The sequence below is a fragment of the Ceratocystis lukuohia genome (genome assembly GCF_044167205.1).
Source record: "Ceratocystis lukuohia strain C4212 chromosome Unknown Supercontig3_pilon, whole genome shotgun sequence".
Lineage (NCBI taxonomy): Eukaryota > Fungi > Ascomycota > Sordariomycetes > Microascales > Ceratocystidaceae > Ceratocystis > Ceratocystis lukuohia.
This window is the reverse complement of record NW_027263522.1, coordinates 944,470-956,620: the sequence shown is the minus strand read 5'-3', so window position 1 is coordinate 956,620 and position 12,151 is coordinate 944,470. Positions and strand designations below refer to the sequence as shown.

The window sequence follows — 12,151 nt, the reverse complement described above, 5'->3', positions numbered from 1 at the left end:
AGAAATTAACGGGCAGAGAGCAAGGGGGTTTGGCACCTCGGCTCATTCACAAAAATAGGGTTACAAGCCGACAAATAACCCCAATATCAATATAGCCCCACATTTATCATTAAGCCTCAGCTTTCCAAGTGTGTGACCAGCAACTTACAAAACCTAACTAAGCACACATTTCTTCTATCAAGTCACCATGATCCAAGGAATTTTCTACGCGCGCTTCTTGCGAGAGAAGGGTGAGTTGTCTTATGTTCAAATATCAAATATCAAGGCCTGATAGAGACGCACCGTGCTAACTAGCTTACCCACCCCTAAGGCCCGACTATCATGGCCCAGAGCCCACCTGAGTGTGTTGGCTCGAGCAAGACCAGCCTGGTAGACTTTGACGTGCTGCAAGAGTACATAATCCCGCGGAAGGCCTTTTGCAACCGGTATATGACGGTACGCGATCCGGAGGGCAAGTACGTTGTGCTTGGCTTCCCGGTGCTCATTCCACACAAGAAGTATGTTCGCAACGAATTCATCTTCAACTTCGGTCTAGTGGTTGATGCTAGCGTAGGTCTGGACCCTTATGAGCGGGTCGTCAGGCGGCTGGCAGTGACTTTTGCCGAGATGGAGAAACAGAATGAGTACCTCTCAGCACAGGAGGATGCCGATGGATTGGTGGCCCTGATGCAGAATCTTAATGATGCAGGGGCTGAGGAGAGCATTGCAGGCTCACGCAGGCCAATTGAAGCATTGCTGGAGATTGTCAAGTCGGATCTAAATAACTATGGAGAGTGCATGATCCCGGTTGGTTCGTATTAGTCGCTTTCTACCTTGCTGGCGCTGTGCCATGCCATATTCTATGGATATCGACGTCCTTGCTAACTCTTATTCTTCTTCGTGTTTCTTCTAGACGAGGCCAACACGGTCAATATGAAGCTATTCCCTTCTCACCGAAACCCGCCTGCCGTTGAGGCCTGGCATGTTCCGGTAGCTAAGATGAAGCTTTCTGAAATCGTCGACCCAACGTGGGATCTAACAATGCAAAAAGTCATTGCCCACATTGATGGCGTTTCAGACGTACGGCGTATAGCCTTTGAGGCTGATGTTGCACTAGACTTGGCCAAGGCTGCGCTGCGCCATCTGTTGTATTACGATACAATATTACTGCTAGATATGTTTTTCTTCTCGTCGTGCTACGCCCCGCAGCCCGATGGCATGCGTGACTTTGTGGCAAACGTCGACGGCATCATCGATGAATGTATTTCGTACGTGTGTAACGGCAACAGCGACACACGACTATCTAAGTTCCAAATGATCAAGCTGATGACGTCGTTCACATATGGTCGCTCAGTCACCGAATGGCTCTTTGTACAGGCCCATGCTGGCTATGATGTGCTCAACGGCCTGGATGTGCGGCGACTCGTTCAGTTTGGAACCATCAAAGGTGTGTTATATCGAGTACATAGGCACGTGGTTTCAAAGCAATATCTTGCTCAGTTGGCCACAGGCCAGGTCCAGAAGAGCCAGAACCCCGAGCCACTGCAGAAGTACATGGACGGTTGTCACCACTTTGACCAGATCATCACAGAGCAAAACATGTCGAGCAAGGAAATCATGGCGAAATTGAGGACACTAAATCGCAAGCCGCCTACAAATGATCTTAGTATCCTGTACTACTGAAAATCAAGAATGCACTAGCCCTGGGACGGCACATGTGGGGGAAACAGCACACACTTGGCCGATATTTTCAAGTGTCAGTATAAATAAGCCAGAAACAGAAACAAAATGCCATAATAGTACAGTAAAATACACAAAAAAAAGGAAAGCAAAAAAGAAAAGACTAGGCTAGGCCTGAGTGGTCTTGTCTACCATCTGCCGTATTTCCCATTAATCATCTTCTCCTCGTTGTCCCTCAGTCTTTCTCCCTTTCATACGCTCTTCCTGGGCAGCCGTCCGCTCCTTTATCTGCGTGACCCAGCGATCCTCGCCGTTGTCAGGCGGAAACTCGATATCGCTGTTGTTCGGCACTTTCACCTTTTCGTGTAGGCTCAGGTTGCCTTCCTTTGCCATCTCGGCAAGCAACTGCTTGCGCAGCTCGGTGTTGCTCTTTTCCTGGCCCTGCTTCAAGGCCTCATCGCGCATCGTCGTCAGCACTGTGCGTAGCTTGCCCTTGTAGGGTTCTCCGGGATATGTCTGGCCACTTTGCTTCCACTTCTCGTCCTCTACCATCTCAATGATGCGAACGTTGCGTCTGCCACGTCGTAGAATCAGCAGCTTCTTATCAATCATGAACTTGGCCGTGTCTTCGGGGAACCAATTGGAGACGGGTGTCCAGTCAAGACTGCCAGGCGCCATGGTGGTCATCTGGCCCGGGGCGGCAGCCACATATAGACCGCCAGCCTGGATTAAACGCTGGGCCGCCGATGCGCTCTCACAAAGGCCGCAGGCGTAGACAATCTTAGCAATGGACTTGCCCATCAGCAAGTCGCGAGGCAGCTCGATGGCAGCCTGATGAGAAAAGTTGGCGTCTGTTGCACTAAGCTCAATCGGGGTGCCGTCAGCTATCCGGCGCTCTAGGCTCTTGGGAATAATGCCTTCAGGCATAATAATAGGCCCCTTGCCAAACATGGCGCGGTGCTGGCGCTGCTCGCGAACGGCAATCCCAGCACCATGAACCATCGAAGTCACCTCAAAAGCCAAGGTGTGTTGCGCCACGCGCTCACCGGGGTTTTCTTTGTGTCTCTTGATTAGGGACTCGATCATAGGAAGAGGCATAAAGGTTAGGGCCGTAAGCAGCCTCTGCACTTCCTCGTCGGAGCGCTGCACAAAGTAGCCGTAGAGATCGAAGGCGCTGGTTTCAAGGGGATCCAGCCACACAGCATTCCCCTCGCTCTTGCCAAACTTGTTGCCGGCGGCGTCGGTCAGGAGAGGGACAGTGAAGCCGTAGGGGTCGTTAGACCAGCCCCCGGGGAGCTTAGCATAGTCGGCCTCTTCCGTTTCACGGATGGTCTTAAGGACCTCACAGCCCATGGTGATGTTGCCGTATTGGTCAGACCCACCAACTTGCAACTGCACACCAATCTTGGAGTACATGTGCCAGAAGTCCCAGCCCTGCATAAGTGGATATGAGAACTCGGAGAAAGACATGCCATCTCCGCTTTCCATCTTTTTCTTGACGCTGTATATTCAAGGGTCAGCGATTGCCTTCCATTTCAAGGACTCTGTTACACTCTCAAGGGAGCAAAACAGAAATAAATGGCCATTCTACGTACCTTTCTTTTGCCAACATTGGGCCGATGCGAATATGGCGACCAGCTCTTTTCAGTAGGTCGTAGAATGGCAACTTGTTCAGCCACATGTTGTTGTTCCACAGAAAATGGCGACCAGCCCAATGGCCCGGATAGTTGTATTTCCGGCCAAGTTCCTCTACGTTACCCCAGATGCGCTCAATTTGATAATGGACTTTGGTAATGTTGCGTGCTACATCAGAATTGGAGATAAGCGGGCGTGATTTCAAGCGACCTATGGGGTCACCGATGCGGGCGGTAGCACCTCCAATCAAGGAGACAGTAGGATAGCCATGGAAGTAGAACCAGAACAACGGCATCATTGACATTAGATGGCCAATATGCAAAGATGGCGCTGTCGGGTCAAAGCCGGCGTACGCACCAACCCGCTTGACACGTAGCAATTCCTTGACTGTTGCTTCACGCCTATTTTGTTGTCAGTCAGCAATCCGACTTGTACAACTTGGCCTCAGACTCGAGAAATTCAACTTACCCTGCCACATCCTTAATAAGCCCTCTCTCTTTGAAAACGTCCCACACGTTCTTGGCTTCACCATTCCGGATCTTTTCAGCGACTTCCGAGAACTCTTGAGCAGCCTGCTCTTGCTTAGCCAGATATGACTTGGAGATGTGACGCACACCTGGCTGATTGCTGATGCCCGGCGCCGTCCGAGACTGAATAATGCGAGATCCGCTTACTCTAGCCAAGGCAATTGGCTGGGATGCGGAGCCAATGCGGCAAATGGAAGCCGTAGCGGGCCGTAATGAGCGGAACATAGTAGCAGTATACCAATAAATAAATGCTGGTGGATATGCAAAAAGGGCGTAAAGACTGCCGTGCAAAATTAGCCGCCTCAGAATCGGCGTTTGCAAGCTACCACGAACAGCTTTCTTTTTAGCAGAGGACTAACAGACCATCAAGTATGAACACTCGTATGTCCAGTCACGCTACAATGAGCATCGCTTCCCATTCCCATTGAAAAAATCTTCGGGTCGTCTAAGTTACATGAAAAATTTAGGGTTTTAGTTCACGTGACAGAAATGTGCTTTTTCTTGGGAGAGCCGGCCCTTCATGAGCTTCTTTGGGCTAGATAGCCGTTGTGGCCAATCAGAGAGCACGTAATTCCAGATCCTCGGCAATGCGCAAAATCCGCCGAAGCTCAGTGAGGCTAACGCTGAGTTGAGTGGGCAGGTTGAAGCGAATAACAGCGAAATTCTCACGGAACGTAAAGAAACCTCACGAGTTTATATTTATTGTGAAGAACATCGAGCTCCTTATCCTTTGATCTCTTACCCTCCGGCATTCATTTAGACTTCTTTTGATTCCTTGTGTTTTGCTAACTCAAGCGAAGAATTCGTCTTGTCATCTTTTTACCAGCAGGGATTTCACGAGCCATCCCGAAATCTAGCTTTCCCTCTTATTTTTCACTCGGGAGTTACTTTACTTCCTTTGCCATCTGCACCATATTTTTTATTTCCCTTTGTCTGCACCCTTCTATACACAACTCTTCTAATTCTTTCCACAATGGCTTCTATTACGCGCCAGTCTCTCCGCCCTGCCGTTGCCGCGGCTCGTATGGCCACCGTGCCTCGTGTTGCCGCCTTCACCACCACCAGCCGCCGCAGCTTGCTTCCTCCCGGTCCCCGTAAGCTTTCCCGTGGAATGTCACAGCCCGGACCCCCGGCCGGGCTTCGACAAGCAGCCGATGGACACTAGTTGCTAACATGTCTTATGTCACTATAGAGGTTGTTGTCGGTACCGGTATGCTTCGTCTTACCCTTCCCCACTGATCACGATATTTCCCGATTTCCAGCCAAGTTTTCTCCGCAGCCCAACGAGCCATGCTCCCGGCCTTCATCTGTAGCGGTGTGCTGTGCACTTGATGGATATGGCATGAGCATGTGCTTTGTTCGCGTCCGGATTCCACTACCCTCTATCCATCGTATACATTTTAGATTTCCCTCCTAGCCAAGACCCACGTTAAGCTAACCACAATGGCTGCCTTCCTATAGTCAACGATGCCGTTCCTGTTCCTGATGCCCACCCCGCACACGGCTCTTACCACTGGACCTTCGACCGCGTGCTCGCCGTCGGTCTGATTCCCCTGACCTTCGCCCCCTTCGTGGGCGGCTCGCTCAACCCTACTACCGACGCAATTCTCTGCGGCACCATGCTCGTCCACTCACACATGGGTTTCAACAACATCATCACAGACTACATTCCCTCTCGCCAGTTCCCCAAGTCTCGCAAGGCTGCCGACTGGGGTCTTGTTGCCGCTACCCTGCTAGTCGGAGCTGGTCTGTACGAGTTTGAGACCAACGATGTTGGTGTTACGGAGACTATCAAGCGTGTGTGGAAGGCGTAAATTATCTCTTCGTCGATTAGCGATGGGAAGGCAGCCTGCCGTGTAGTGTCTAGACAAAAGGAACCGGCGAGCTTGGCCTGCGAGTTACTGCCCAATGTACCGTCCGAAGATGCACTACTCATGTGGCTCTGGGGCTGAAACATGGCCTAGAATGTATGAAGAGAGGCAAAGGATAGTGTATGCTATGAGCTAAACAATTTGGCCGGTTAAGCGCGCCCACCCAGAACTACTTGTCAGTTCTGGGCATGGATGGCTTAAGCATCCGGTGACAGACCTCGGGGCTGTCCAGGTGTATGAAACAGGCCTGCCTGATGTACAACGTTTATTTTCTATGTTTTTTTTTTTTCTTGGGGGAGGGACAGGACTTTTTTCTTTAGTTTGTTTTTCCTTTTTTCTTTTATCCTAGTACAGTTAAGAGGAAATGTTTTTCTTAGAGCTTTACACGATCAATCAATGCGGCGGTGATGTGAAACGAAACATAGCCAACAAAGGACAAGACAGTTTTGGCTTACCACCATGGCTGCAACGAGATACAGCGGGCGATGCCCTATAACATAAGATTGGTAGCACTGTAGCCTAAACGGGGTGGGTCTTAGGCGCCTGAACGGAATTTCTGTTTGCTTGTAGCAACCCCTGTATAGGGAGCCCTTATTGCTCTTTAAAGGGACACGCAGGCGGCCTCTTCATCTACGAAAGGATATGATCAAATCGAAGTCTCAATACTGGTTGTCTCAATGCGGCTGGCTCGTGTGTGTCGTCGTCCTCCAACTCTAGTTACTTTTAATTGTTGAATTTCTGTACTTTCGTACACTCCGCCCTCCCTTGATATTCGCTTTGTTCTGCGTATTTTCATTTATTCCTAAGCAGCACTCTCACGATATTTACGCCGTGTGTGTCAACTAGTCTCTAGTGGCAAATTTCCTACCACTACCTGGCCTACCCCCTCTCTCCTGCCCAACGACGAGAAACGCTCGAGCTCTTGTCCTATCTTGAGTAATCTTTAAACACCATTGGCATTTAGTCCCTCCCCCGCTTGACCTATCGCCTCTTTGCACTTCGCCATGCCAACCACAGCTTCTCTCACCATCATACCTCCGCCGCAACCGGCACTGTCGCACATCTCTTCAGATAGTTCCCCCACCTCACAGCCCAACGCCGCGCCCTCACAAGATGGCCGTTCCATCCTTCCGCTCAGTCCTCTATCCTCCCCGCAACAGCGGCCATCGTCTACCGACAGCATCCAGCCTAATCAAGCCAACGACTCGCCCATAGCTACTGCCAGCATTTTCAGTGCCGCCGAGAGTACGGCCACCGAGGCTACACTGCTAACCACACCAAGCACTGCTGCCTGCATACCTCCGCCTTTCTGGAGCATTCCTACCACAAGCCCGAAACGGACCCCCCGGCCTCGCACCACAAGACCATCCAGAACAACACCGCTCAGCCCACAACGAAGAAATAACAATATCCTAAGCCAAATCAGCAGCGGCCTGTTTCCAGGCATGGCCAACGAAGATGGGGGGAATAGGCGGCAAAGCCACGACCGCACAAACGCCGATGTCTCAGGCTATGCTAGTGACGATGATGGCGACGGCGCCGACGACCACGATGCAGCACCAGCAATTCTCATGCGTGACAACGAGCGCGATGATTTGGACGGCCGCAGCGCAGCGTGCTGGGCAAAGAGTGTTCGCATCGTGAGCTGGACAGTGGTCGAGGGCAGTGTCGGCAATATTGGAGCATTTGTGGTATGGACGATCCAAGTAGAGACATTAAAGGTACGTTGTTGAGCGACGGGTGCTGCTGGAACAAGACCATTTTGTCTTTGTCCAGGCCCTTATTCAGGCCAGGCTCTATCTAGTCTCTCTTTTCCCCAACAAAGACAGACAGATCAACCAAACCCTTAAACGCTGCGCCTGTTGTCTGTTCTGACCTTTCTCTCCAGGGCGCCCCCATGCAAATCCGGAAGCGGTACTCTGAGTTTGATACATTTCGACAGCGTTTGATCCAAACGTTTCCACGCTGTGTCGCGTCAGTGCCAGCTTTGCCTCCAAAAACTGTCATTGCACGTTTCAACACCACTTTCTTGGAAAAGCGACGAGCTGGCCTACAGCATTTCCTGAAGTGAGTCTTCATCTGTAACACGGGCCTTACTACGGTTGTACATGCTTCAATGCTGACGAATGTGTCCAAAGCTGCATCTTGCTAAACCCCGAGTTCTCAGCGTCACCTATCATGAACGAGTTTCTTTTCAGGTGAAAAAAGCCACTTACCAACTCCCTTTAGCCATCCTCTTTCTATTCCTTCTGTAATCCTTTGTTTCTTATTTTCTCATAATAACTTGACTTAGCATGTTCTCTTAAGCGCTTGATATCGGTTAATAGCCACTGATACTTACAGATATCGTGGCCAGATGCCATCTAGGCAATGATTAATGATAATATCTGTTACCCAGCCTAAATTAGCCGTTTCCTAAGAATGCCTGTGTGACTTGGTATGAAATGTGAACTGTATGGGTTAATGATGGCAACCCTAAAATGTGGTGATGCTTTCCTCAGGCAATACACTATAGAACCGTAACCACCCCAGGTCTTTGACTCGTTTGTTTCGGCTATTTATCCTTTATTCTGACTCATACGCCCCCCAGAAGGTTCGTGGTTTCCGGGCCATTTCTGTAAACCATATCCAAGCCAGGATGCTCAGGTTTATGTTGGCGTCGTCCCCGGCAACGCTGTTCAGAATGGTGATGTCTTTCGTGTGAAGCGAAAACTTTTTACCTAGTCCTGCTGAGCCTGCTTTTTTTTTCTTTACCTCGCCATATTACTCTTCTTTTCTTTGCACCACCCAGAAAATCCTGTGCTCGGCCATCAACAAACCTCACGATGAGCGACGATACAAATGCCGGTAAAATGCCTTTCCTGCATGGTGAAGCGATAAGCCAGCATACAACGACTCCTACTCATGATCACGGCCATACCCAACTAGTCATTAAAGACTACGACAACGACTCCTCCATCTCAGCCGACATGTGGCAGCCCCGCAACTCTATCCCGGATTATCACCATGGGTGGAAGCCCCCAGTAAGGTCTCCAGCGTCAACTCATGACCTGAACTGGGAACCCCTCGTTGAGATTGAGTCGCTTTCTTTAGGATCTGAATGCAAAGACTCGGCAGCCAACGCAGAGTTCCGTGCGGTTACTCGAAGTTTTGAAGCCACTATGGATGACTTATCATGGGCACACAATGACCATAGCCCAATACTCCCCAAGAGCAAACAGGCTTCCCCCATCTATAGGAATACCTGCACTAGCGATGAATACCAGCGGCTCGAGTGTGCGTCTTCCCCTGTGGCCTTTTTCGTCCGTAAGAGCGAAGATAGCAGTCGCAGCAGAGAACTTAACCGAGGCTCAAAGCCCGCTAGCCTGCCTAGCCGTGATGGTGTTTTGATTGTTGACTACGATACACTAGAGGCGTGTGGTGCTGAAAGCGGCGAAAGAGCAGTCTGTGCTGATATAGAAAGGTTTCTCCCTAATCTTATTGAGTCATCAAGCACTAGCCAGTCCTCAACAGCTCAAAACCCAAAGGAAAGCCACCCTTCGAGCCAGCGAGGCAGCCGCTCTCTAGGCCTTCCAGAGACCAGCGTCGTGACCAAGAACGAATCAATTCGCAATGGAAGTTCAGTGCGCAGCAACACTAGCAATCAGGTTCCTAGTCCTGCATATATGTTTGCCCTGGATGCAGCCCGAGAACTAGGAGAAGCCAACGATGGGCCGACGCACAAGAGGCTGATTCAGGGCTACACGAGCCCATCTCCGACCCCGGCAAAACGCCATTATTTCCAGGACCAGACGCGGCAAACACCTGATAAGCGGGCCAAGACGCAACAGCAGCCATTCCAGTCCCCCTTGAGCAATGGTTCTTTTGATGCCACATTCCGGCCGTCATTTGGAAATGGGCAACTCCGTGTCGACTCGGATACGCTGCCCTTTGGCGCCTCTTCGCTACGTGCGATCCCGACCGGCTCGACCTTTGGTCAGCACATGGAGATGGTAGGCGAGGAAGAAGAGGACAAGGTGCTGCCCAAGCCTCAGGCGCAATTGCCGCCCATTGTGAGTCTGCCGCGAAATATGACTATGGACCTTGAGCGTGCCCTAGAGGAGGCTCTCGATCGGGAGGAGCAGGAATATCAGAGCGAACATAGCACATGGCGTTCTCATGAGTTCGGCAATGGCGAGGCACGTGAGCGTCTAGCTTCTCTCAAGAATACATGGGGCAGAGAGTGCGACAAAGCTACAGGCTCGGACTGGATGGAGATTTCTAAGGCGCAACGTAGCCATTTTGGATGCTGTCATTTAAGCACTGATAGTGGCATTCTGCACCGGGCTATCAACACCGCATTGCCTGAAGATGATTCACACCAACTGGGAGATGAAATGCAGGGCTTACCGTCAGTTCCCAAAAATACCTTCCAGCCTTCCGAGCCAACTTTCGTTGTCAACAACACTCCTTCACAGACCGTATCCTCTCGAAAGCGTGATCGATCTGTCCATAGCTCCTCTGGCCAACGCCACAGCTTGATCATGCGGCAAGCCAAGTCCAAGCCTGAGATGCGCTCAACATCGATGCCTCTAACACAGCTTACAATCCAGGTGCCTGACCGCTCGCTCTTTAACCATTCTCCTATAATGACACCGCTCCACACAGGCATCAGCTCAGCATTCGACGTGTCACCGCCGCAAAAGTCATGGAAGGAGATAGCGCAGGGATGGGGGTCCAAGCTGAAGCAGCGACTTGGCCGCAAGAAGACAACAGCGGCCACGCCTGCTGTGACGCGCATGCAGTCAGTGCCTATCTTGGGTGTACCTAGAGATGTTGCAAATGAGGAGGTGCCCGGCAAGGTGCGGGAGGAAGTGAAGAAAGCAGAGGTGAAGAAAGTACAAGGCCGGCCTACGCAGCTGGGTCTGTTGGAAGATATCGAGGAAAAGGGTGGTATGGCCTCGAGTGCAGAGGCCTCTCAGCGCGCAAGTTCCAACACCACTAATGGCGACATTTCGCCATGTCTATCTGGATCTATGCCTGTTTTCAAGCCAACAACGTCTATGCCTACTCATCAGTCAGAGACGATGGGATTTGCCACACCGCTTGTTCCTGCACCAGTTCCTGCCATAGTCTCTAGAGATATTGTTACGCAGGAAAAAGCACGCGACAAAGACGAGCCCCCAAGACAGGCGACGCCGGTGTGTGACCACCTTACATGGGGTCTGCCGCCTATTATGTTGATTCCCGGGGAAATTGAGACGCTGTCAATGACACCGCCGGTTGGAAGCAGCAACTCGGGTCCAGAGGCGAATGAAGATGTGGTTGAAGAAGTGGAACCAGAGACAGACGCAAGCGTAGACTCGAAGGTTAGTGCAGAAGCGGGCGCAGAAACGAAGGCAGAGGCGCAAACACAAGCCCAGCCACAGGTACAAACGACAGAGTTTTCGACAACAATGACCAAACAAAGCTGTACCGAGGGACAAGAACAAAAAGAAGACCAAGATCAAGGGCATGAGCCGCCGCAGCCACCGCCCTGCCAGCAGCCACGCCTACAATCACCCGGGTCCTGTCGCGAAAAGGCAGGCACGCCTACGACTTTCTGGGCTGGCGCGGGGGGCTCGCGGCTCCGTCTGCCGTTTCTACGTCACCGACACACTACAGGTATCTTCGGGGCTGATCACGATTATCGCCACGGCCATGATGACGAGGAAGTTGAGGACGGAGATAAAAAAGAGCCGATGATAGCGAAGGTGTCGGGGGAGCCGGTTAATGATACGAACTGGCTGAAGAAAATGCGGGATGTTGGATGGCTGCATAGAGCATAGCGATAACGAGGAACATTGAGTCAGTGGGTAAAAAGGGGTGGCAGTGACGGCAGCGGTGACAATAGTGTACTGTTGTTATGGGTCGGCGGTGTAAGCAAGAGAAATGAGAGCAGGAAATAGCGTTAAAGGACAGGCCATACATAGGCGTGTTACGTAGAGATAAACATGATCCTAACGCGCACGAGTTAAAGCCTATTGTACAACACAAAGCTGCAATCTTCTCGACGAGATGTCTTGGTATAGAGACCTAGGGTTGGATACTTACTGCTGCTTCTACACGGTGAGGAGCAGCAGCAGCAGTAGTTGATAGCCGGTAAAGTAAACTAGGATAATACAGCACAACAACCAAGCTGAACTAAAGCAACTTTGACTTTAGCAATGACAGCACAAGAACGACACTAGAGCTCCTAAAAATCCCCAAAGTACTTGATAGCGTCAGCAGACCCTGTCCACCTCCCCCTAAAGAAATCTAATAGGCCCGAAGTTAGAGGCTATAGGCAAAGGAGAAACAAGATCAAAGAGACAACACACAGCCCGAAGGTGAGAGAAATTATAGGGAATTACAGGGAACGTTCCCCCCTAGTCTTCCTAGTTCTTAGCAGTCTTAACCTTAGCTGCACGTTTCGTCTCATTGCAAATGGTGCAACTTGAA

General features: G+C 50.9%; 5 protein-coding genes across 5 annotated transcripts; 4 read left to right on the top strand and 1 right to left on the bottom strand.

Annotated features, from left to right (window-relative positions):
* Positions 1-187: 187 nt before the first annotated feature.
* On the top strand, positions 188-1,662 carry HOO65_030254 (Nitrogen permease regulator 2-like protein; the record flags this gene model as incomplete). The annotated part of the gene is made up of 4 exons (XM_071002171.1): positions 188-230; positions 311-790; positions 893-1,426; positions 1,490-1,662. The coding sequence occupies 4 exons, from the start codon at positions 188-190 to the stop codon at positions 1,660-1,662; spliced, it is 1,230 nt and encodes a 409-aa protein (XP_070859933.1).
* A 207-nt stretch (positions 1,663-1,869) lies between these two features.
* On the bottom strand, positions 1,870-4,046 carry HOO65_030253 (tyrosyl-tRNA synthetase; the record flags this gene model as incomplete). Its single annotated transcript, XM_071001972.1, has 3 exons — positions 1,870-3,160; positions 3,255-3,695; positions 3,763-4,046. 3 exons carry the CDS (start codon positions 4,044-4,046, stop codon positions 1,870-1,872), a joined length of 2,016 nt encoding a protein of 671 aa, XP_070859932.1.
* Positions 4,047-4,794: 748 nt separating this feature from the next.
* Positions 4,795-5,635, top strand: HOO65_030252 (succinate dehydrogenase (ubiquinone) membrane anchor subunit; the record flags this gene model as incomplete). The annotated part of the gene is made up of 3 exons (XM_071002349.1): positions 4,795-4,915; positions 5,014-5,031; positions 5,283-5,635. The coding sequence occupies 3 exons, from the start codon at positions 4,795-4,797 to the stop codon at positions 5,633-5,635; spliced, it is 492 nt and encodes a 163-aa protein (XP_070859931.1).
* Positions 5,636-6,696: 1,061 nt separating this feature from the next.
* Positions 6,697-7,894, top strand: HOO65_030251 (px protein; the record flags this gene model as incomplete). Its single annotated transcript, XM_071002252.1, has 3 exons — positions 6,697-7,413; positions 7,581-7,759; positions 7,831-7,894. 3 exons carry the CDS (start codon positions 6,697-6,699, stop codon positions 7,892-7,894), a joined length of 960 nt encoding a protein of 319 aa, XP_070859930.1.
* A 623-nt stretch (positions 7,895-8,517) lies between these two features.
* On the top strand, positions 8,518-11,499 carry HOO65_030250 (uncharacterized protein; the record flags this gene model as incomplete). Its single annotated transcript, XM_071000361.1, has 1 exon — positions 8,518-11,499. The coding sequence occupies one exon, from the start codon at positions 8,518-8,520 to the stop codon at positions 11,497-11,499; it is 2,982 nt and encodes a 993-aa protein (XP_070859929.1).
* Between the last annotated feature and the right edge of the window lie 652 nt (positions 11,500-12,151).